This window comes from Ursus americanus, chromosome 33, assembly GCF_024610735.1.
Source record: "Ursus americanus isolate L20-20 chromosome 33, mUrsAme1.1.p, whole genome shotgun sequence".
NCBI lineage: Eukaryota > Metazoa > Chordata > Mammalia > Carnivora > Ursidae > Ursus > Ursus americanus.
Window position 1 is genome coordinate 15,135,093 of NC_142159.1, and position 25,075 is coordinate 15,160,167.

The 25,075-nt window shown below is 57.3% G+C and overlaps 1 protein-coding gene across 12 annotated transcripts in view; it reads left to right on the top strand.

The window, feature by feature from the left end:
• Window positions 1-3,835: 3,835 nt before the first annotated feature.
• Window positions 3,836-25,075, top strand: part of RAP1GAP (RAP1 GTPase activating protein) — a 49,076-nt gene continuing 27,836 nt past the window's right edge. For 2 of the 12 annotated variants that reach the window (XM_087858601.1, XM_087858603.1), the window contains exons 1-3: window positions 3,844-3,880; window positions 5,877-5,912; window positions 24,732-24,825. Coding sequence is in view for 1 of the 12 variants with exons in the window: in XM_087858599.1 (XP_087714725.1) it covers window positions 3,837-3,880; window positions 5,877-5,912; window positions 24,732-24,825 (174 nt within the window). In the remaining 11 variants the exon portion in view is untranslated. Of the gene's footprint in view, window positions 3,881-5,876; window positions 5,913-23,354; window positions 23,464-24,731; window positions 24,826-25,075 lie in introns of those variants that run through there. The other 10 variants (XR_015722805.1, XR_015722807.1, XM_087858600.1 and 7 more) reach the window with 7 other exon arrangements.

Sequence of the window (25,075 nt, forward strand, 5' to 3'; positions counted from 1 at the left end):
GGAAGTAAGGAAGGAAGGAAGGGAGGGAGGGAGGGAGGGAGGGAGGGAGGAAGGAAGGAAGGAAGGAGCACCTTCATGTGTGTCTGTTTTTTCCAGAAGGCTTTGTTCTCAAGGCCCCTCGAGGCCCATGGTCCATAGGGTGAACAGAGACACATCCTCAATGGTGGGGACCCCCCAGGAGACTCCTCTGGGAGTTCAGGGTTTATAGCATCTTGGGATTGGGTGCATGTGGCTTGGCTAGAATAATGATGCCTAGAGTCCATGGAATTCTCTCAAGACAAATGCATTTTTCCATTATTATGTCTTTAACCCATCAAAGTGAGAGTGGGTGTTTTAACAGATGAGCAAACTGAGGCTCAGAGGGAAACTGATTAATGCAGAGCCACACAGGAGGCGGCCTGGCTGGGCAGGACGCCCAGGAGGTTCCAGGCAGATATCCTGAATGGGGAACAAGAATTGACCCACCAGCTCCATCTGGAGCCTGGGCTAGAGATCCTCCCAGGAGTCTGCCCCTCCCTGTTCTCTAACATGTCCCTGCTGAGGGTTGAGAAGGGGGGGTTGGAGGCAGGTGGGTGGAACTCCCAGAGTTCAACCCAGGGTGAACTTGGAAAAGGAGCACTGCAACCCTCCACCCCTGCACCCTTCCCTCCTCCTTCGCACAGTCTGGCACCTGTTGGAACAACTTGGGTACAAATCTGAACTGAACTGTGGAGGGAGGAAGCCTGGCTCTGGTCTCTAGGTTAGAGGCTGGAGGGGAAGGAGGAAGGGAGCTCTGTCCCACCCCAGGGGTGGCAAGGACTTCCCGGTGCGAGTTAGGGAGCCCTAGCTCTGTGCTCACCTGAGACTATTGCGTTCCCAGTGGAGGCTGGACGTTTGGGGGGCTTTAATGATGTGTTTGAGGTTATGCAGCTAGGAAGCGTCAGAGCCTGGTCCAGCACCGACACCCTTACTGCACTGCATCTGTGTGTCTATCTGTCTGTCTGTCTTGGAGGTTGTGCCACTTGCCCACACAGAGATCTGCCTCATTCTTTCCGGCAGCTGCATGACACTGCATGGTATAAATGGACCTTAATTTACTTATCCGGTTCCCTCTGGATGGCCGTTAGTTTTGGAACTCCTACTGAGAAATCTTCACTACCTCTACAAAATCGGTGACTTCATGTCCTTCAGACCAATGACAAAAATGATACGCTGCAAGTGTTATACTTAACAGACACGAGCTCTTCAAAGACTATTCTCAGTGCTTTGTAACTATTAACTTAGTTAAGCCTTGGCAAAACCCTCTGAGGCGGGTACTGTTATTTTTGTCATCAACCCCATTTTGCAGGTGAAGAAATGGGGGCACGGAAGGATTAAGTGACTTGCCCAAGGTCACGCAGCTGACAAGTGGGCGAGCTGGGATTTGAACCCTGGGAGGGGTGAAGGATGAAGATCTAAGCACCTGTCTCCCTGTCCCTTTGTCCTCGGCCATCTATCTTCAGGCTTACATGCTGTGATGTGGCAGAGGGTACATTCTCGGCAGTGGTCTTGCAGGTTAAGAAAGCGCATTTAAATTCTGCTGTTGCTTGAGGGACCAGAAGCCGGCCAGGGAGTGTCCTGTGCATCCCTGGCTGAGCGCACGTGACCCCCACCCCCACCCCACCCCCAGCTCTTGCCAGTGAGCCAGCTGCAGCTGGTCAGAACCCAAGAGCCCGGAGCCCACACTGGGCCCTTTGTCTTCGGTGGGAATCCTGCAGCCCCCACAGCCCCTCTCAAGGGCCCACTGTCCCAGCACCGGCAGGGCCTCCCAGAGGCCAGGCCCGGCTGGGAAACTTGGCACATTGGAGACTCCTTGGCCACCCTGCCAAGTGGACATGCGGAGTCCACTCAGGAATTATTCCCACTGAAGTGACAGACTGACAAGGCTGAGGGCCGTGTCCAAGGGGGTGCAGCAGCCTGGATAGGGCTGGGGTCTTGGGTCCCAGTCCTAGCACTGTGTCTACCCCACCATGGCCCAGGCCCAGCTCCTGGTCCCGCATCTCCCCCAGCTCTCTGGGCACCCATGTGCTGCTATCACTTAGGAAGGGAAGACTTCCCCCTCCTCAGCTTGCATGCTCCTAGGGCTTGCCTCCCGGGGGGCCTCCTGGATTGCCCTGTGAGGAGTGGGCTTACCTACACTGGCCTGGCTGGTCCCTCCACCCAGGAACCTGAGGCCCTGCCCAGAGCAGAAGGGGCCCAGCCTTGGCTCCGGAGCCCCCTGCCAAGAGGGAGCCAGATGCTCTTCTAAACACCAAACCGAGGAGATAGTTCTAGGCCCGAGGAAATCTCTCTTGCCCTGCCTGGCCTTTGAACAAGGGGCTCTTGAAGGCTCCTTTGCCCATCAGAGTGTGTGGAGAGAAGGGGTCCAAGGTGGGGGCAGGGAGGGAAGCTGGGGGCCGACCCCAAGAGAGAAGTAATTGCTGTGAACCAAGGTCTCGGTTTCTTCATGTCTGAAATGGGAAGACCAGCGTTTCTCTGCCCGCGAGAGGCCAACTGTGAAGGTCGGTTCGCAGACCAGTCGTTTCCCAGGGGAAGCTGGGGCTACCAGCCCTGGCCCGGGGCCCAGGTGAAATAATTCCTGAAAGGATTCTGAAGAATCCCTGCCACCCTATCGACCTGCCCTATTGTTGTACCCTTGGTCGTCCTTCCTCCCCCTGCCTCCTCCCCCCACTTCTGTTCTCCGTGCATTCCCTTAGTCAGAAAACCCCACAGAATACCTCAAGCCTCTGAGGGCTGCCCTGGGGTAATCCCTTCCTCTGTGGGGGCCAGACTGGGCATTCTGGAAGGTGTGGATGAGTCCCGGGGGGCATGACCAGTATCCCATGTGTCCTGACACATCTTTAGCTGGGGGCGGGAGACAGCTTGCTGTAGGGTGGATCACTGGACAGGATGCTCTGGGTGAGCAGCATGCGGGGTGGGGGGTGTTCACAGTGTTTGTTGAGTGAGTGAGTGACCTGCTCTAGGATTCAGAGCCCAGTTCCTCCTCAGAAGCTTTCTGAGTGAGGGAGGGAACCTAGTGGGGCATCTCCATTCCTGCCCCTTTGCTCCTCCGCCTCACCGGGCAGTGGGGGGCACCTAGGAGAGCGGGATGAGAGTGGGCAATAGAAGGGCATTCTGGAGACTGTTCCTTCCTTCACTCATCCATTTCCCGGAAAAGCAGAGCTTTTGACTTACAGCGCGAGACTCATGTAGCAGCCTTTTACTGAGCACTTACTGTGTGCCAGGCCCGGGCTGAGCACTCTGCAGGAATTAACTCCCTCCACCACCACACGGGTGTGTGTGTGGGGGGGGGGGATAGCTCCATCTTACAGATGAGAATGTTGAGGTTCAGGAAGGGCAAGGACTTGCCCACAGGGCGCAGACCATTTAGACCCTGGATTCCAAGTTCTTGACCCGGCCCGCTGCGAGCTTCCCCCTGGCGATGGCCAAACAGACCCACCGCCACCGCCTAACGGCTCCGGAGGCGCTGGAACGGGGTGTCGCCCGCAGAAGCGGGTCTGTAGCTCCGTGCGCCCGGGTCTGGGGGTGGAGGATCGCTCTAGGCCAACCAGGGCCGGTCGCCCCGCATCCCCCATGCCCCCCTCCGAGGTCCCCACTCGGAAAGTCCCGCGAAGCCCCCGCCCCCGGCCCGCGGGCTGCGCGAACAAGCGGCCCTTTCTGCGCGCGGCGGCCCCCGGCAGCTGGCCCGCGGCCCGCGGGGGCGCGGACAATCCCGGGGCTTGTGGCCGGGGCGGGGCGGCCCGAGTTGCCAAGGTGACCCGGGCGCGGGGAAGGCGGCCCCGGCGCGGCGCGGGCGGGCGGGCGGCGGCGGCGGCACCATGAGCGGCCGGAAGCGCAGCTTCACCTTCGGGGCCTACGGCGGGTAGGTGCGCCGGGCGGGGGCGCCCGTGTGCGCGCGGAGGGGCCGGCCGGCGGCCGCCGGGGGGCGGCGGGGGGGGCTCCGTCCTCGCGGGCTGGGGTCTGCGTGTGAGGGCGGCGCGTTGGCGGTGAATCCGCGTGTCTGCGTGCGCGCCTGTGGGTGCCGGCCGGCTGTCCGCGGACACCCGTGGGCGCGAGTGCACGGTGGGCCGCTGCGTGCGTGAGCGCGCGTCTGCACGTGACTGGGGTGCGGACCCGGTGTGTGTGCGCGCTCCCGAGTCAGCGGGAGGCCCTGCGGGAACCTCTCCTTGGCCTCTGAAGTTGCGGGGCCCCTTCAGTGAGGCTTTGGAAGAAGAGAACCTAGAAGCCATCAGCAGGCCCATGCCCACCTCCCCTTGTCCCCCGCCCCCCGCCCCGAACTCCGGGGCAGCCGAGCTGCCCCTGTCTCCTGCCACCTGGCTCTCAGAAACCTCTCCTCCCGGGGCTACTGGCTGTCTGGGCTTGGAGACCTAGGGCCCGGGAGGCGGAGTGGTGGCTGGTCCATCTTAGGGTCACTGTCCCTCCTCACCCCAAGTGTCCAGCTAAGACAAGTGCAGAGGAGGGCTGGGGGGATTCTTGCCTTAGGCAGAGATCTGGTGAATTGGAAGGAAGACTGGGGAGAGAGACGGGCTGGAACCCCTTCCCTGGCCAGCCAAGTCCGATGACCTTCCACGTGGCTCTGCCTCCTTGTGGTCAGGGAAACACACAGGACCAGCCTTTGGGGTGCAGAGTGATTCGCGCTCACACACGTAATGCTGCTGGCACAGAGCAGGTGCTCTTTGAGCTGTGGGATTGTGTCCTTAGGGCCACTCCTTGCTGAATGCCCACCCTCCCAAGGGACCCTGGCAGAGGGGCTGCGTGGGGTGGGAGACAGGCTTCCCTCCCAGTCTGGGGCCCTGCTAGCCGCCAGGTGATGAGAGGAGGCTGGGGAAGTCCCTTGTCACTGACATGGATGGGGCAGGCCAGGGAGTGGGGCCAGGTTCTGTTGTGGGAGCTCGGGCAAGCCCTGGCCTCTCGGGCCTCCCTTGCCTTGTCTGCAGGGTCCACATGAGCTGATCCCTAGGAGACCCCAGCCCTGCCTCCCCTGCTGGCAGAGTCTGGTTTGGGACCCCTCCCCCATTCTCCTCTGGCCCCTGGGCAGGAGGCAAGAGTTGTTTGTTGTCCCAACAGCTGCCCAACCTCTTGGCCCCCAGCTGGGCAGGAGGGTGGAGCTCTCTCCAGCCCTCCCCAACCTCAAGGTGCCCTCAGAAGGCAATGTCTACACCCTCCCTCTGACGCTGAACTTGGAGGGATTTGGGGAAAACAAAGCCTGGGGGTAGCCCCTGAATGCCGGGGCTTATGTTCCTCCTCTGGCTCTGCTTTGAGGGGCAGGGTGTGTGTGTTTTGGGGGTAGAGGTGGGAGAGGAAGCCCCTTATGATCTCCTGCTCCCAGATCTCCAGTCATGTGTCCCCTGGGTGAAAACGAGTGAGCTCCAGCTCTGGGAGGGAGGCAGGCCGCCAGGAAAGGGGGGGCAGTTCTTCCTGCCCCCATAAACCATATATACCCACATCCTTCGGTCCTGTCTGGAAACACTCTAGCTGTCCTCTGCTGCACCCCTACATCCCTGCTCTGACCCCAAACTGCTGTAGTCACTGTCCCACTCCATCTGTTCCAAAACCTCCCACATTGACCCCCACCTCTGCCACCAGTCTGGTCCTGGGCCCCTGCTCCCCTACCCCTGTGCCCCCAATCCTGCCTTTTCCCCTTACTCTTTCACCCCACACCTTCCCGTGTCCCTAACCTGACACTGGGGCCCCTGCAGCCTATGGGGGATGGCGACAGTGCATCAGGCACCCAAGAAACTCTACCTCCTCCAGGCCCCGCAGGCAGGGTGGTGGGCGAGTTGGGATTGGCCTGGTGTGCTAGGTAAGGCTGGGAAAGGGCTTCCCCCTCATTGGCTGCCCCTCTTGCTGTGTTTCAGAGTGGACAAGTCCTTCACCCCTCGCCGGAGTGTGTGGTGAGTACTGGGAGCTCTCGGGAGGGGCTGGGTGCTTGGCTGAACCTTGGGGACATTCCCAAAACATTACCACTCCCTATAATGACAGACCAGACCCCAGCCACCCTCTCCAGGTGATGGAGAGGGCAGACCCTCTTACCGGTTAGTTCTTCCTCCGCCTGTTTTCCCTACAATTTTTCTAGAGCTCCAACTTGGAGGCAGGCAAATCAGGTTAAATCTTAGCTCTGTCCAGTACCCGTGTGACCTTAGTGATTCACTAACCTCTCTGACCCTGAGTGTTCTCATCCGTGAAATGGGGGTTAAAATGACCACTTAACAGAGTGTAAAATTGTAAAAAACAAACAAACACCTAAAAAACAAAACTAGGGCCTGACATACGTTAGGCCCCCACTGAAAGTGCTTTCTTCCTTCTCTTCTCTCTTCCTTCCCACCTCATGGCTCCTGGGGGGTTGCGGGTGCCCTTAGCCCCAAATCCTCTAGTTCCAGCCCTTCAGCCCCCCCACCCTGCAGCGCATTGCCCAAGCCCAAGGCTGCCCTCCCTTTGGAGGAAGAGGGGCCGCTGTGTCTGCAGCTTCCCCAACAGTGAGAGCAGTGGGTGTAGATGCAGCCTCACCTCGGGATTCACAGCGCCCCCGATGCCCAGCGGGGGGGGGGGGGGTCCTCCCAGCTGCCCTGGTGCCAGCGGCACACGGGCCCAGCTGGTTGCTCCGGCTGCCCCTTCAACTCCAACGGGAGAGCTCCCACTTCCTGCCCCTGCTGGGGGCTTCCCGGGGTCCCCAGGCCCTGCAGCTACTAGACAACTCCTGTCTAGCACCATTGCCCCACCTGCTGCAGAGCCCCCCCCCCCGCCCTTCCCAGGAAGCCACACCTGGGGTGGGAGGCACACAGCTGCCCAGGCTGAGCTCCAGGGCCTGCCCTTTTATCTTCCTTTGAGGCTTTCTGTGGAACCGAGGGCCAGTCACTCCCCCACTCTGGGCTTTATCTCCTGCTGCTGTGCCCGATCAATTTGAGCCTCCAGTAGTGCGAGACCACATGCTAAGCCCAGAGCAGGGACGGGGTGAGGGGAGATACAGATAAAGTGAGGAAGATGCCATCCCTTTCTTCAAGGGCTTCATTAAGAATGTCCTAGCAGCTGGTGCTTGTCAAGCACCTGCTGTGTGTACCAGGTGCCATTAGTATCCTCTCACATAATCTCTACCCCATCCCTGAGTTAGGGACTGTTACCTCTAATTACAGATAAGAACAGTGATGCACAGAGCAGGGAAGCGACTTGCCCAAGGTCACACAGCTATTCAGGGGCAGGGCTGGGATCTGAATCTTAATCTTTCAGATACTGCAGAGCCTCGAGTCTCATGCACTCTGTCCCAGGGCCTCAACACCACCGGGTGGGTCTGAGCACTTGAGGGGGGACTTGAAGATGGAGAGGTAACCCAGAACACCTGCTCTAGGGAGCCCTGAATGAAGCGTCAGAGATGAGGGCCCGGGACCGATGGTAACGGACCATCTCTGTGACTTTGGGCGAATCCCTTCCCCTCTCTGGGCCACTGGTGACAAACTTCTGGAGTAGGATTTTGGAATCACCAGGATTTGGTCATTGCCGGCAGTGCCCCGCCCCACACCCTCCTCCCTGGAGATGCTGTCCAAGGTGCTAACCCCTAAGGCCCTCCCTTCTAAGCCGATTGATGAGCTCCCAGCCCATGCCGGGCATGTAGTTACTGCTCTGTAAATGGGGGTCATTTTGATGGTGAATTATGACTTCCTGGCCTGTGATTCAAGGCCTAGATCCACCTCCCCCTTCCAGTCTGGGACTCACTTCTCTTGTGACCTGCATTTCTGATCCGTGGGAACACGGCCTCTGAGAGCCCCACCTCCGTACCTTTGCTCGTTTTCCCATCCCCTTGGCATGTCCTCCCCTCCCATTTCCACAAGCCCTCACCACGCCTCCAGCCTACCTTTATCACTGTGCATTGAGTGTTTTCTTTCCTGATCCCCACGCTCTGTCTTTCTCTCCTTAGAATAGCTGCCCCTGCGTAATGTGTAGAGAACACATTAGTGCTCATCCTGGGGTAGTGGAAAGAGCATGGCCTCGAGTCTGACAGATGTGGACTTGCATCTGCCTCACATGTCAGTGGTGTGACTTCGGGCAGGTCACGTCCCCTCTCTGAGCCCCACTGGCTGTTCAGTAAGTGTGGAACTGGATCTCTCGGTGAGCTGAATGTGTCCATATAACGCTGTGGTACAAGGCAGGCTCTGAGGACCTTGAAAGCAGGGGTTCCTTGAGTTACTTTTGACGTAGGCCCATCTTCTAGCACGAGTCACCAAAAAGGTGGGCTCTCTTCTTCTCATCTCGCTGTCCTCTACACAGCTCCCCAAACCCAGGAAATGCTTAACAAGTGTCTGTGGAGTTGAATTAATTGTGTCCAGAGAGTGGAACAGTTGAAACTGAAAACACTTGAAAAGGCCGGGAGGGCTTCCTGGAGGAGATGCGGTTTCCTCCACCCTCTTTAAAAAACGGATGAAGAAGTTGGGGCTTAGACTGGGGAGCAGCGAGGACAGATGTGATCATGGCTGGACTTCCCTACCCCTTGCCCCTCAGCAGCAGGTTACCTGCTGTGGAGAAGCTCAGAACAAGTGTGAAAAAAGGATGAGGCCCAGTGGCAGGATTACGAGCTGGTGGGACAGGTGGTGACCCGGGTTCTGCAGGCCTAACGGGGTTTGGATATTTAAGGTGGATTCAGATGGTGGGGCGAGGAAGGAGCTGGAGCAGTGTCAGGGTGGGGGAATGGCTAGGTAGAGTTGTGCAGGGCGGCGGTTCTGGAAGAGGACCTTAAAGCTGGGAGCCCGAGGGGGGGAAGCAGGACCCAGCAAGGATTAAGTGCCAGCAGCATGTCAGGCACTTTCTCAGGTGGTCTCGGTTGTGATGACAGTCTTGCAGGTTGGCCTTAGTGTCCCCATTTTGGAGGCCAAAACCAAGACTAAGAACTGGTGAGGGCTGGGTTTGAATCCAGCCTTTTTTTCCTGCCAAGGAAGGGGCCTTGGCCACATGAAGAAGTCACAGGAATGAGGGAAGTTCTAATTACAGGGTGAGGAAGTAGAGGAGAATGAGATGACCCTCAGCACCCTCAAAACAGGGGTCACTGCCCAGTCCCACGTGTCCCACCAGGAAAGCCCTTCTGGTTGCCCAGATATCTCCCATTGACAGTAATGGTACCAGCTGCTCCCATATATGAAGCTTTTCCTGGGTCTCAGACCCTGGGCCAAGCACTTCAGCTGAATTATTTCATTCCATCCTTATACTAGCTTTATGCAGTAGAGACGATTGGAGACTATTACCATCTGTTCCCCATTTTACAGATGAGGAACCTGAGGCTCAGGGAGGGCACGGGGCTGGCCCCGGGGCACACAGTGAGTGACAAACCAAGACTAGCAGCGTGGTCAGCCTGGGCCCATCGCTTAGCCCTTGCTCTCTCGGATGCTGCGTGTGCTGAGTGTGGGGCTGGGGTGGGTGGCCCCTGTCCTCAGGTGGCTCTGCTCTGTAATCACTGAGCTGGAAGCCCCGGGGGCCTGTGTGCTGCTGCAGGAAGCATGAGGCTGGCCTCATTAGTGGCTCTGAAATGCCAGGCAGGCACAGCCCGCTGGGCCTCCTCATCTATTATGCATGTGGTGGGCAGGCCCCCGGCGGGCAGCTGGCAGAGCACAGGATGGGGGAGCCAGCAGCTGCTTCCTGAGTCCACACCTGCCACCATACCTCTGGGCAGGGATTCCCCCAAGGCATGCCAAGGCAGCTCCTGCCTTACCCTCCCTGGCCCAGCTTGGTAACGGAGACCTACTGTGCCGATTGCCCGTGCATTGGCCTGCCCATCCCAGCAGCCACTTCTGAGAGAGGCTGTGACCTTGACTGCACTGGGGGTCACTTGGGAGCTAGGGTGGGCAGAGACAGGCTGAAACAGAATCTTAGGTGCACAGGCTCCTGGCGGCCCAGAACCTCAGAGCGATAAAGTTGCCGTCACTTATTCACTCAGCCACAGGTAACTGGAGAGCAGCTGCCGTAGGCCAGGCCCATTTCTAGGGACTGCGGATTCAACAGGAAATGAGACAGGCCCAGGGCCGGTCTTCGGAGAGCTTGGTTCAGCCAGAACTTCCCCTCTTGGAGCCTCAATTTCCTCGTCTATAAAACGGGGACCAGAGGAGACAGGCTATAAATAGACAAGAAACAAACCGTGATGCTTGTGCTGAATTTTAAATTTAAGCAATCTCTACACCCCGTGGGGCTCGAACCCACAACCCTGAGATCAGGATTCCCACACCCACTGACTGAGCCCTCCAGGCGCCCCCGGCTGTGCTGAATTTTAAAGCAAGGGTTCATGCTACCAAGAGCTGATCCTTACCTAGATCTTAATGAGGGGCTGTGTTCCAAAACACTTTCCGTGGATTGATGGATTTAATCCTCACAACTGCCCCATGAGGGAACTACTGTTATTACCCCCGGTTTAGGGCAGAGGAAACTGAAGCAGTAGAGGGTTGAGTAGCGTGTTCAAGGTCTCTTGGCAAGACTGAGATTTGAACCTAAGCAGCCGGGCTCCAGTCTGCATAGCACCTTGTGCTGTGAGGCTGAAGGATGATCCAGGGAGTCGTGGAAGGCCTTCCTGAGGGGGTAGCATTTGAACCAAAACCTGAAGAATAAGAGGAGCTGGATGTGGGAAGAGTTAGCCAGGGGAAGGAGGCATTCTTGACAGAGGGAACAGCAGGCGCAAAGGCCCTGAGGCAGGAAGCTTAGGGTGTCTTGGAAACAGGGAGGAAGCCAGTATGGCTGGAGGGATGAAGGAAAATGAGGTCGGGGTGGTTTTGGAGAGAGAGGAGGAGGTAGATCGAGCAGGGCCTGCCAGGGGTTCGGATATAATGTCAGTGACTGACATGCAGAACGATGGAGTCTCAGATCCTGGCTTTGTGAAATCTTAGAATCAGAGAATTTGGGCCTTCTGGAATCTTTGGAGGTGGAAGAGACCTTTGAGATACCCTCCTATGACCTCCCACTTAGCAAGGAGACTTTGCTTTGGTTCATGACCCCTTTGAGTATTGGGATGAGGTTTTGGGGGTCCCCTGAGAAAAATGCACTTTTATTTCAAGACTTCCCGGATCCCTCCATCCCTCATTGAGACCATCATGATCTCCGAGCAGCTCCTTGACTAGTCCTTCCTTGCTCACTCCTACTGACAGGAGGTTCATTACCCTCGAAGCAGCCCATTCCATTGCTGGATATCAAAAATTCTTCCACACTTACTACCAGTTGCCTGAGCCTAGATGTAGCCTCTGGGGCCTCCGATCGCCCACAGTGGCCCTTTAATGAGATAAGGATGGGGATTATGTCTCCCCAAGTCTGTTGTTTCTAGACTCAACAGCTACTTGTCCCAGCCCTTTCTCATTTTCATCCTCTGTTCATCTCAGCTCTTGCAGGCCTTGAAGCCCTTTATCTTCCTCTGGGGCCAGGCAATGCCCCCTTCTAAGGAAGGCCATTCATTTCCTTCTGGGGAGGGGGAAACTCCTGGGAGTGAGCCCAGACCAGAGAGACCCCCTCTTCCAAGAAAGAGCCCTGCTAGCTTAGGAGACAAGAGAAGATCCCCTCCAGATGGGTTTTGGTCCAGGGACTGCTGCTGTTTTCCTGTGTGATCTTGGGCGGTGAGTCCCCATTTCTGGCAAGTTTCCCCATGCCTCCCCTTGGGCACAGTGAAGCAACAGAGGAGGTCCGTAAGCTCTAAGGTTCTCAGTCTGGTGGGCCCTGCTTGCCTCACCATCCCAGCAATGCTCAGACTCAGGTCCCCGCCTAGGTGGTGCACGGGAAGGTGTGGGTTCTGTTTTGAGGCAGCCCTGAGTTCAGATTCCGACTTCCGTTTTTCTTACTTGCTGTGTGGCCTTGCAGACGCCAGTCCGACTCTCTGAATCTCAGATTGGCCATAACAATGAGAACTGTATTGCTTACCCCACGGGAGTCTTAGAATGAAATAAGTCCAGTGTGTATACTCAGTGGATGTTTTCCCTCTCGCCGAGCATTTGCATTTTGAGAGAAAAGCCTCATTACACCAAAGAGAGACTCATTAAGATTCTAGTACTGGAATTTGAGGCACTATTGAGGTGGTTTGGTTGAGAAGCAGTGGGGACTTTTCTAATATTCCCAAATCCCCTAAAGGCTTTCCTCAGTTCAGGGTCTCCCTCAAGGCAGTCATTCATTCATTCAGCAAATTAATTCAACAAATATTTAGTGTGGGGATTCCCTCTGAGGGCCAACCAGACACTGGGGACGTGGCATTGGAGATGACAGACAAGGCCACTCCCCTTATATAGTTCCCGGTCCGGAGCAGGAAATGAGGAAAGAGTTGGTTCAAACAGCGGTGATAAGCGTCCATTGGGAAGATGTGGGGAGTTCTGAGAAGGACTTCTTCCCCACATCAAGGAATCGGGGCTGGGGGGCTTCCTGGAGGAAGCAGCCCAGCAGCACTGTGGAGGGAGAAAAGCATGTGATAGCATGTGCTGGACACAGGACAGAGCTGGACCTGGCAGCTGAAGGTGGGAGAGGTAGCCATCAGGTCATGTCCCCGCAAAGCCCCACTGGGACTTCCTGTGGGTGCTCCAGAGGGTCTGAACCCCCAAGCCACCACTGGGTAGAGGCCTGCCAGGGCCCCCCTCACCCGCTTTCCTTTCTGCTCCTGGAACTGCTCTACACTGTGCTGCACACGGTGTAGGTTTGCTTCTCTGGGGCTCATTTTTTTCACCTGTAAAATGAAGAAAACAAAAGTACCTCCTTCGAAGATTATCGTGGGGATGAAACGAGATTGTGTGTGCCAAGGTGGAAAGCCTCTGCTGGCCTGGGGGGATGTCAGCGATCGTGGTTATTGCCATGTCGTTCTTATGTGCTGGGCCCTGCAGAGGGGGCAAATTGTGTGAACTCTGCCCTCTGGAAGCTCACTAGCTGCCAGGAGGGGAGAGCCATGTGCATATGAACGAGCATGCTCTCCGGCCACGGGCACCAACCTGAACTGGCCCTAAGAACTGGCTGATGCAGCCGGACAGGCCTGCACTGAGTCCCGGCTGGGTGACCTTGCGCAGTGCTTGCCCTCGCTGATCTGTGGTTTCTTCCTTTGCTCAGTGGGGGTGTTCATGGTCCCCACCTCAGTGACAGTGAGAGCAATCACAAGGTACTTTGGAAGGGCTAGCCGGTGCATCTGCTTCAAGCCGCATGCTTCAGGAGGGATGAAATGTTCTGGGCCCAGGTGACCTGGAGAAACATAACCCTCACTCTCTGAGGCTTGTTTTCCTGCCCATAAAATGGGAAGATTAGATACAAAACACTCTGATGTGCTGGGTTTCTAGCAGAGTCAGATAGTCCTAATCTTGACTGGGTCTGACTGTTTTGCTGTGTGATCTTGGGCCAGAGACTTAACCTCTCTGAACCTCAGTTCCCACACCTATAAATAGGGACAATCTTCACCTCACAGGGTTCTTTCATGGCTTCCATTAGCCATTTGTTCATTCGACAACTACTTACTGAGTCCCTACCATGTGCCAGGTAGTGTCTAGGAACTGGGCATACAGCAGCAAGTCTGACGGACATGATGTCCAGCCTTGTGCAGGTTACCTTCCAGGGCAGAAGACAGGTGCAAAATGAGCTAACAGACAAATTAGGTAATTTCAGATGGGTAATGGGTAATGAGTGATGGGTGGGTGGGAAGGGGACCCCCTCGGCTGAGAGTATGAGGGAGGGCCTCTTGAGGCCTGAGTGGGAAGGAGCTGGCCATGGGAGGGGTAGTCCGGAAAGACGGCAGAGTGAGTGCGTGTAAAGGCTTTGAGGCAGGAGCAAGATTCCTTGCCCCACCCCAAATCTGGAACATTCCAGATACTCTCCTGGCAGCGGCTGGAAGGCAGCTGAGCAGCCAGGGGCGTTGGAGGCCTACCTTCTCTCAGATCAAGAACTGTTGCTCACGAGGCAGGGCTGGGGGAGGGGTGGGCACTGTGGGCAGGCATGCAAGACAGGCTTGGGTTGGGCTCCGAGTGAGCAGAACGTCCTCTGAGCTGGCAGGGGTGGAGCCCGGGCCCACCTGGCTGCCCTCCTGCCCTGAAGTATTGTGGGGTCTGGCACAGACACCCTGGGCCTGCCTATTTGGGGAGGGGTTTGGGACAGAGGGCAAGGGAACTTACGCTTACTTTCTCTCTCACCCCAGCCAGCCTGGGTCTGGGCACTGGCCACAGTGGGCCAGAGGTTCTTGGAGAGGACCCCCTCATATGCACACGCACGCACACACACACACACACACACACACACACACACACACGGTTTCCATACTTACGCTCATGGACTTGACTCTTGTCCACACAGCTTCATCATGAACATAGAGTTATACCCAGTCACTCCTGGTGCAGAGCATTACTGAACATCGACTGTGTGCTAGGCCCCCAAACAGATCCCGTCTTCACCTGAAGAAGCTCCATTTCTAGAAGGAGAGATCGGCAGTGATCTGGGTCACGGCGGGACATGTGCAAAGCAAACTGGTCCATCCCTGAGGGCCCAGGACAGGCTTCTGGGGAAGCCAGTCAGGGGAGGGGCGGTCTGGCCCAGTGTGAGGCGGGGGTTCCAGAAAGCCTGGAGAAGAGGGTAGCTAGCACATGCACTGAGATGGGGGAGCGCGGGGAGCGGGTAACAGGTAGAGGGTGTGGTGTGTGCAGAGGCCTGGAGGTGGGCCAGACACGCAGAGGCCTCGTGGGCCGCATGAGGCCTGCAGGCGGGGAAAAGCCATGGAGGGCTTTTAGGCAGGCGGGTGACGCGACAGATACAAACGCGCTCGGATGCGAACCCCCACACGGCCCAGACACGAACACTTTCTCTCCCACCCACACTTCACGTTCCTGCCAGGCCTCCGTCGACATCCTCGCCCACGGAGACACACACCCTTTCGCACCACCAGGCAGAGCTGCAGAAAAACCCTGAGCTGGCTTCTGGCAAAAGTGTCAGACGTTTGCCCCACCGGCTTGCTGAGTGTGTGTGGCAGGGCCCTCTGACCCAGCGGGATCGACCTCCGTCCAGTCCACATCTGCACGGCCCTGCGCCTGCCCCCTGCATGCACAGGCACGAGCGTCACCCTCCCCTGCACGTGGAAGGGGGCTTCTAGCTCAGGGAGTACTTCTCCATGCATCCTCTCATCGAATTCTCCCAGCAACCCTGCAGGAAAGAATCATCGACACCATTTTACAGCCAGGGAAACAGGCTCCAGAGAGGTCAAGTGACTGGCCCCAGGCCACACAGCTAGAGCTTGACATTGTCGGAATTTGAACGCAGGTCCATCTAACTTCTAGATGTGTTCAATGGCCCATCCAAACTGTGGGTGTGCGTATCAGCTTTCCAGGCTCTCTTGGAGAATGTGGCAGGCAATCTTCAGTGACAGATTCTTCCAGAAACAGGTTGATGAACATGGAAAGTTATTTCGGGACCCTGTGTGTACCCCCCCCAGTGACCCTCCGGGGGGTGGGGGTAAGGTCAGTGGTGGGGCTGAACACCTGTTAGCCTGCCAGCCAGGGGCAGCCCGGGGCAGAGAGCTGAAGCCCTGAGCGGAGTCTACATTTGCATTTGCAAATGAGGCAGACAGCCCTGTCCCCCCGACAGGCTAACCCCAGCTGGCCTAGCTCCCAGGACATGACAGCTGAGGTCTCGGGGCACAGCCCTGTGCCCAGCTGCCTGGGCTGCTTTTCTCCTGCCTTCTCCCTTCCCTGACCCACAGAGAAGCTTGCCTAATGCTTAATGTAGGGGAAACAGTGTGGGCTTCAGAGTCAGCCAAAACTGGGGATACAGCCCAGCTCTGTCACTCCTGGCTAGGGGACTTCGGCCATAGTCCTTAACCTTCCGCCATGTCAGCTTCTCCTCCTTGGAATAAGGAGTGAAGAGTATCTCCTTCTCAAGGTGACTGAGAAGGTAAGAGTCAGCTACTCAGAGAGCCGACTAGTAGTAAGTGCTCAGATTTCTTTTCTTTTTTTGTTTTTTTAAGATCTTATTTATTTGACAGAGAGAGAGAGCGCGAGAGAGGGAGCACGCACAAGTAGGCAGAGGGACAGGGAGAAGCAAGCTCCCTGCTGAGCAGGGATTGAGCAGGACTCAATCCCAGGACCCTGGGACCATGACCTGAGCCAAAGGCAGATGCTTGACCAACTGAACCACCCAGGCGCCCAGTGCTCAGGTTTTCTTAAAGAAATCTCCCCGCCACCCCGATTACAAAAATAGTTAAGTGTTCATTGTAAAAACCAGAACAATGCAGAAAAATATATCCTTAGAAGGCCAGAGTGCCTAGTGGCCCTGCTTCTCAGAGATAACCCATGAGAACTTTTACATTTCATTTTAAATTTTTACAAGTGAGGTTTTTGTTGGGCAACTTGCTTTTTTCTAACTTAACAATTCGCCTCAAACCCCTTTTCCCATCTGGACAAGAGGCCTCCTTTGTGATCGCTGCGTGGCAGTCCATGCTTTGCGTGGGCCTTGACGCATTTATCCAGCTTCCTTTGAATGGACGTTGGGGTGGTTTCCAGATGCTGGCCACTGCACACGCTGCGGCGGTGAATGTCCTTTGTTCATATATTTTTGTGCACGTGTGTATAAATATCTAGAAATGGAGTGGCTGGGCCAAAGAGTACGCACATTTTCGTCTGGAACAGGAGCGGCCAAAACCGTGCAGAGAAGTGGTAGCAACCGATGGGCCCCCACAGACTTGGAAAAGCCCACTTGCTCAAAATCATGCGAATTTACCCACTGCCTCTGACACCCACCACGGACATCCTAGAGCCATCAAGAGGCATAGATTCCAAAAGTGGGAGGCCCCTGGAAGGTCCGGGAATACCCAGCTGCATGCTCCCCTTACTCCTCCCGTCCCCACACCTTAGAACTCTCCCCACTACATCCCTGCGCGGCTGTGCCTGCCTTTGCTCAGTGCCTTACACGCTGGATGTTTTACTTTTGGGCAGCTCCAGTCTGCCTTCTCCCAACTTCCACCCAGGAATCCTGCCTCAGTCCTCAGCAGCCCACAGAGGAGGGGAAGAAGGAAGAAAGGAGGAGAGGAGAGAGCCCCGGAAGGGTTCATGGTTAATGCTGATAATCTTTGCACGGATGAACTTATGCAATCCTCATGACAACCCTTTGGAGGCAGGCACTGTTGTTATCCCCATTGTATAGATAAGAAAATTGAGGCTCAGAGACGTTAAGTCACTAGCCCAAGGTCACACAGCCATTAAGTGGCAGAGCTAGGATACAAACTCAGGCAGTCGGGCTCCAGAGCCCACACCTGTGAGGCTACACTGCCTCTCCAGGCAGGAGCCTGTGATTATTGAGCACTACTGTATACTCGGCTCTAGGCTAGTCAGACGGTACATGTACCTCGAACTTCTACACAACCACCTGGCAAGGTAGGTCTTCCTATTCCATGTTGCAGATGAGGAAGCAGGCCCAGAGAAGAGAAGCAGCTTGGAGGAGTCGGCCCCCTCCGCAGCCCCCGCCGGGCAGAGTAAGGCCGCCAGGGTTCTGGTGTACCCAGTTTCCAGCAGACTCAGCTCACAGGGTCTCATTCTCCCATTCATCCCCCTGGAGGATATCAGAGCTGGGCCATAGCACTGTCTAATCGGAGTCCCAGTTGTTCTCCGTGGACTGGAGAGGTCGTGGTGACTTAATCCTGTCCACACGGTGATTAGGGGCAGAGCCAGGGCTCCTCCTTGTCACCTGTTGTTAGGAGATGGTGACCCTGTCCCTCTCTGAGGGGGTTTCACCTTGGCCTGGCAGGGACTTCTGCTCACCAGCTGGGCCTGGGGCCCCCGAGGAGGCGAGCCCACCAGCTAGGGACGGATTAAACAAGGCCGCAGCATGGGAAGGCTCAGGGTCCGGGTGTTGGGGCCCAAGGAATGCTGAAAACAGCTAGAGAACAGTGGGGCGGGTGTCCCTGGGGCTTTGCTTGGAGGTGGGGGAGGTCTGGCTCACCCTGTTCAGACGCCAGCACCCCGACCGCCGTGTGGCCCAGAACAGGGGGGCAGGACGTGAAGCCTGCATGAGTGACTGAGCGTAGGAGTGAAGGGCAAGTGGGGGGTGGGTGGATGATGGAGCGTGTGAGTGAGGGAATGCGTGGCGTGCAGAAAAGGGAGCCCGACCCCCTGGGCTGCAGAGGCAGGGAAGGATGATGAGGTTAATGAGGGAGGGGGGTGTAGGTGGCACTGGTCCCCAGTCCGTGGGGCGGGAACGGCCCAGCTCACAGGCTCGCTGGGCGCTGAGGGTGGCAGCCTGTGGCAGGCTGGTCAGTGGGGCCCATCCTGCGCCCACGGGCCAAGTTGTGGAGCAGCGGGTCGGAGCTTCAGGGGCGGTAGCTAGGGCAAGCCACCACCGCCATGCTGGCTTCAGGGTTCTCCCATGCGGGACGGAGGAGATAACGTTATCTGCCTTAGGGGCCTCGGGAGGCTGTTGGCAAGGTCTAGCGTGAAGGAGGCAGTCTGTAAACTGTAAAGTACCAGGCTGGGTCAGCAGCTGTTGTCCTTACCCCGGCAGGAAGAGGCCCCGTGGCTGGGTCATCTCGGCGTCACTCCTCCCCCGTGCCCTGAGTGCAGGGAGGAGTCCGTCCCAGGGAGGTGCGGGAGGTCACGCCTAGGCCACAGCAGAGCTCCTGCCAGTTGGGCAGGGGAGGCGCTGGCGTGTGGCCGGTGGATGGGAGGCCCAGGCCCAAGGTGCTGTGCCCCCAGGGTGGGGGCCGGTCCCATGACCTAATCTTGGGGCTGCCAACCTGCTATTTGCTCAGGAGGCCACCTCCTGGCCCGGCTCCGGCATCCGGGTGTCTTGGCGCTCAGCCAGCACGGAGTGAGGGTGGGGGCCCCAAGTTTTGCCCTCCGGCTCACCCCCTCTGCCCAGCCTGGAGACTGAGGCCTGCTTCTCTCACTCCCGGGGGGCCCCGCCAATGCTACCGTTTGGTGGTTGTGGGACCCCTGGCCCATCTTGCAAACTCACTGACCCTCTGCTTCCTTATTTCTGAAAGTCTGTGATGGTAACAGCAGCCCTCCATCAGAGTTGCTGTTGTAAGGACTACATGACATCACAGCGCTTGGTTCCCCCACCCCCATGCTCCCTCTTGAGTCCTGGTAGAGGTCAAAGGTGCCTGGGGTAAGGAGAGCCTGGAGTGGCCATGTCTGTGTTCCTCCCCTCCCTGTGGGCCTTGGGGGAAGGGGGTCAGGCTCCCTGGGCCTGGCTTCAGAAACTTGCTCACCGGGCTGTCCCTGGCCACCTTCCCTGGCACCTTGGCAAGGCCAGGGGCACGCGGAGGGGGGGGGCAGTGCCGGATGGTTGAGCACTGGAGACAATGGGCCTCTGTGGCCCACAGGGGAGGGGGCAGTTCCAGGGAGTCTCTAGTCTCCGGTGTCCGGGAGATTAGAGTCCCCTCAGACCTGATACCACGGCTGGGAGACACAGGCAGCCCACACACCCCGAGGACCTCTCTCAGGGGGGTGAGGGTTCACAGGAGTAGCCCTCTATACCTGCTTTTCCCCTTGAGGTCTGTGCCCTCTGCTGTCCCCCACGTGAATTATCAGCGTGGTAGAACCGGTTAGTTTCAAGGAGACCAGGGAAACTCAAGGGACCCTGGCTTCTGTGCCCAGCGCTGGGCTGGGCTGGGCTGGACCCCTCAGGCCCCGTCCTTCCAGTCCCCCCAGGTCCTTCCCGGCCCTCTGTTCTCTGGCTAGCTCAGCACTCGCTCTTCCCTCTGGTTTCCCAACGTGTGTGTGTGTGCTGTCCGGCCCCTGTCCGGCTCCCGTGCTCCCTGTCACAGGCTTCCTGCCTTGATGGCCATATGTCACCTGCTCTGGCCACCAGTTTGACCCATTTACAATGAACTTTAAAGCACGAATAGTTCACCAGGCCCCAAAGAAGAAGAAGGGGGCCCCCAGCAGAGGGAACAGGCTGTCCAGAGGCTCAGCAGTGAAACAGTGTGTCTTATTTGGAAAACTGCTTGCCGCCCAGCCAGGCTAGGACAAGGCCACTGGGGCAGGACAGGAAGGGTGTGTGTGTGGCCATGAGGCTAGGACAGTCAGCAGGGACCGCACCCCCCCCCAGGGTCCTCCATCCAGCAACTAGCTTTGGGGGCCACAAGGCCAAGTCATGCCCACAGGACAGCCCAGCCAGTGCTCTAGTGCCTTGAAAGGGTGGAATTCTCCAGGAGAGTGGCTGATGATGATGATGATAATAATAATAATGATAATAATAATAATAATAGCAAAAGCTTCTCTAGTGCTTACTCTACTCTGTGGCTCACAGCAGCCTTATAAGGGGGTATATTATTACTCATTTTGCAGAGGGGGAAAAGACAGAACCCTCCCACCAACTCTCCAGCTGATTAACAGGGGGGAAGCAACTCAGGAAGGCATCTGGCCAGCTTTCCTCAGCCTTACCTAGCTCCTTCCACCGTGCCTGGATCTGACCTGCAGTTTGGCAGTGGGCAGAACCACGTGGCGATGCCCTCCGACCCCAGTGCGGCATCTGGAGCCCTGATGGAAGGCCTGGGTTCTGGTCCCCAATCTGCTTCTGCCTTGCTGGGTGACCTTGAGGTGGTGGTTTAACCTCTCTGAGCCTCGGTTTATCCTTCTGGGGATTGGGGATCCTAGCGACTGCCTTATCTCCCGCTCCAGTTCCGGTGAGACTCCCAGGAGTGAGCAGATAAAGAGCACTTTTGAAAAGTACAAAGAGCTGTACTCACGACAGTGAGATTATTATTGTTACCTCGATGTGGAGATAAGGGATGGGAGGAGGTGCAGTGACAGTTGCCAAGAAACCCGGGAGCTGTCAGCAGTGGCTTCCGGCCTGGCCCATCCCACTCAGGAGCTGGGCCACTGGGCCCCTCCCCAACCTCCTGCTGCACCCTTTCCCTGGGAGAGATGGGTGCTTCGGCGGGGTAGGGAGCTGGGGCCAGCTGGCTGGAGGCCAGGCACCTCCAGGGCCTGAAGGTGACCCTGGAATGTGCCTGGCCCAGATGCCAGCTTGGCTCAGGCTTTCTGTGTGACCTTGGGCAAGTCACCTCCTCTCTGGCTGCCACCTTTTCCTGTGCCCAGGTGTCCTGTACCTGGAGGCAGGTGTTCAGGCCAGACAGGGCACGACTGGATCTGGACCTAGGGAAGATGCTTGGTGGTGGCTGCCGGAGCCGGGAGGGCTGCCACGGAGAAGCCCCTGGGAGCCAAGGCTAGGTGACTGGACTGAGGTCCTGGGTTGAGAGCAGCTGTAATGTGTAGTGGAAGAACCTTGGGCTGGAGTAAAACCTCTGTTCTACCCTTTCCCTCGTGTGACCATGGACTTGTCGCTTAACCTCTCTGAGCCTCAGTTTTCTTATCTAGAGCAAAAGTGGATAATACCCAACTTCACAAAGTTCCCATGGTGCTCGGATGAGATGATAGATGGTACAGTGCTATGCAGATACGACTTTGGTCATGGCAGGGGGAGGGGAAAAGAGGGGCGAGCTCCCCACTTCCCAGCACGCTGCAGGTGCGGGGGAGAATGCAAAGCATTTTAAGCTGAGCCAGGCCATAGGGTCAGGAAAGTTTGCAGAGAAGGGGGGAGGGGCAGACCCCACGTGAACGGAATGGTGAAGACCAGGAGGAGACGAGGGTGGGATAGAGACAGGGCTGGGGGGAGGGGGACTGGGGGGAGGTTCAAGTTCCCAAGAGGGACGAGAGGGATGGAAATGGCCAAGCTGGGGGAGGTCTGCAGAGGCCAGAGGCAGAAGGGGAATGGAGGGGGCTAGAAAGATGGGGATGAGATGGGTACGAGGTGAAGGAGGCTGACAGGGGGAGGGGAGGCAAGGGGACACGGCAGGGTATGGGTGGGGAAGAGACAGGCTGAGTTTATTCATCCCTGCCAAATTATTGATTGAGCAACTCGTATCTACTCAGGGTCAGCAGAGTGTGGCATTAGGGTACCTAGACCCAGATGGTGGAGGGGTCAGATCATCCGTGTTTCCCTTACTGTCAGCGTGACCTTGGACAAGTTGCTTAAGCTGTCTGTCTCTTAGTGCCCTCCTCTGAAAGACTGACGCCAAGCAAAGCAGTTAGAGCAGAGCCTGCCCAGGGCACCTCCGTCCAGTATCAGCGTTAGCTGTCCTTGCTATTACCGCTATCATGACCTCTTTGATGCGACCTGCGGGGGCCGCCCGTGCTATGAAGTTCAGACCTTGGGCTCTGGAGGGACAAACCTGGGTTCCAGTGCCTGCTCTGCCTCCTTCACTGTGTGACCTTGGGCAAGTAAACATACCTCGCTGAGCTTCTGTGTGCCCATGTGTAAAGCCGGCAGTTTTTGAGCACCTGCCTCACTGGGTTTCGGGGATGATTGAGTGAAATCATATAAGGCACAGGTGGGCTGTGGCTTTTGTGATTACTGTCCTTCTGTTCCCTCAGGGCTGGGATGGATGGGGGCAGGCAGGGCCCAGAGCCTCCAATTCCTGCTCTGTCCCCATTGTGGAGCCCCTCCTGCCCTTGAGGGCCCCCCAATGACCTTGTAGGTGGAGGAGTTGGCTGGCGGGGGGAGGGGGCTGGGTACGGCCTGGCCAGTCAGGAACTCGAGAGTTGAGGGCCTTGGCGTAGGGTCAGAAGTCAGACCCCACCCCTTGTCTCGAGAGACCTCCCTAGTCCTGTGCCAGCATGAGCAGTCCTGTGTGGGATGGGCACTTGGACATGGGGAAGCTCAGACTGAGAGGGTTCTGGAAGGGGAGTGTGGTAGGGAGCTATTGCCAGGCCGACCCGCAGCAGCCACTGTCTGAGCCTAGGGGCCTGAGAGGGGCAGACAGAAGGACACCACCCCAATAGCTCGATCATGGATAACAACCTCCACGGGGCACCACCCATGGGGGCCACACCACTGTCCCCATGTCCCTGCCACTAAGGGGACCCAGCAACCCCAGCACTTCCTGGCCCCTGGGCAGCCTCTGGTCTCCATCCTACTGGCACTGGCCTTGCTCAGTCAAGGGCGTAGGCTTTACAGGCGGCTCTGTCACCCACCTGCTAGGGGAAGCGGCTTCACCTCTCCGAGCTTCAGTGTCTCCCTCTATAAAAACAGGGATAAATACCGCCAATCTCCCAGCACTGTAGCGAGGGTGTAAAAATGCTTGACACAGTTCCAGGCACATGACCCAGGACTCAACGAAGACTCCTCAGGGCAACCTCAGTGGAATTGGCCTGGACCATTTCTGTGGGCCTCTCTCTACTCCCCTGGCTCCAGTCTCTTCTCAGGTCAGCACCCTTTGCAACCTGCAGGGACCTAAGTTCAGGTATTTCCTTGCTCACACACCTCCAGTGCCTCCCTGCTCCCAAACTCCATCCATTCATTGCTTCTTTCTTTATTTATCCGTTCAACAAATACTGAACAAGACCCTAACTCGGGGACCCAGAATTTACCATGAATGAATGAATACCAAAGAATTCATTGAGTAAAGACCTACTAGCTGCCCCGGCTCTATGAAAATGTTTTGGAAGCAGAGGCTGGAGGGTGTGTCACTGACCCAAGGTCACACAATAGGTAAGTGCCTGGGAATATCTTCCTCACACTGATGCCACGGCTTGAAATGCCACTACCACCATCTCTGTGTTTCTGGGTCAAGCACTGCTTCGTGTAGGCCCCACTTTAAAGATGCCCGCAGCCCTGAGAGGGGGAGAGGCATCTGCTGTGTGCGGCGGGGCTGTGGATGGCTCCTCTGGGCCGGTTCTCCTACCAGAGAGGCTGGGCTGAGGGGAGTCAGCAGGGGGGGCTCGGAGGGTCCTCGGGGTCTCCTTCCTAGGCCAGGTTCCTGCAGGCCCTTCCCCTTTTAGGGTGTGGCAGTCCCAGCTCCACCTGACTCAAGTCCGCTGCTGTGAGCTGCTGAGGATTGTTTGGCGGCCTGAATGACTCACCCTCTCAGGACCAGCCTCAGTGGATGGGACCCGGGCGGGGGTGCAGCCACGTCAGGGTGGCCCTAGGCAGCAGGGAGAAGCCAGGCCTGCTCGCCCAGCCCTGGGCTCCCAGGTCTCCGGAGCCACTGGGCACTTCCTCTCCCTGACCCCGGAGGTAGCCTCCCCAGCAGGCTTTCTAGGGTGACGGGAGCTGACTTCACCCTCACCAGACCTGCTTCCTTTCCTCAGGGAGGGGAATGGGTGTGGGCAAAGAGGCTGAACTTGGAGGCAGGCCTCACGCAGATGCTGGCTCTGCCCCTGACCAGCTGTGTGACCTCTGCATGCCTCTGGGTCCTCATCTGTTAAGTGAGAATACCAGTGTGGTGAGGAGTCTGCCCTCAGGCCTGGAAAGAGGGGCTTGGGACAGGGCCCGACACACAGTAGGCCCGGTGGGTGTCTGCTATTGTTATTGTCATTGAGAACAGTAATAGCCCAAGTATTCTCTCAGTCCTAAGGCTGCGTCTCCCTGAAGGCTCAGGGAGGGGTCTATAGGGGTTGCTTAGTACAGAGGTCAGAGGACTCAGCCCTCTATAGCAACCCTCACTGTCCCCTGCCCCAGTCTACCCATCTTCAAAATGGGCTGTGGACATCCTCTCGGCTGGAGTATGTGTTGGGAAGGGAGCTAACATAGAACTTGGGGAGAGACCCTGTCCACATTTCTGATCTCTGGGAAAGGAGAGCCTGTTTGGCCACCCTGTTCCAGAAACTTCTCCTCTCCCTCCTCCTGGGGAACCCAGGACCCGCCCCCCCCCACCCGTGAAATCTGTCCCCCAACTCAGAGAGCAACTCTTCCTCCCAAAGTTCACCCATCTCCCAGCTTGGGGCTCTCCCTGACCACAGACCCTTTCTGTCTTCCAGGAGGAGTGATGGGCAGAACCAGCGCTTCCCTCAGGCATTAGACCTGCCACGCGCGGACTTGGTTCCCCCCCATCCTGCTTCACTCTACCCCAAGGTAAGTGCCCCCTCTCCACTGCCTCTGCTCTGGAGACCCCTGGGGCCGAGGGGTCATTAAAAAGGGCCACTGGACAGGGTTAAAATGTTCCAGCAGATGCTGCTTAGGGTTTAGCTCCCCAAAGGGACACCACTCCTCATCCCTGGGTGGGTTGGACCTGGGTCTGTGACATTGCTGGGGAGGGGGCCGAACGGCTGGGAATAAACCAGCCAGCCATCTTCATTATCAACATCACCACCAGCCTCCCCAT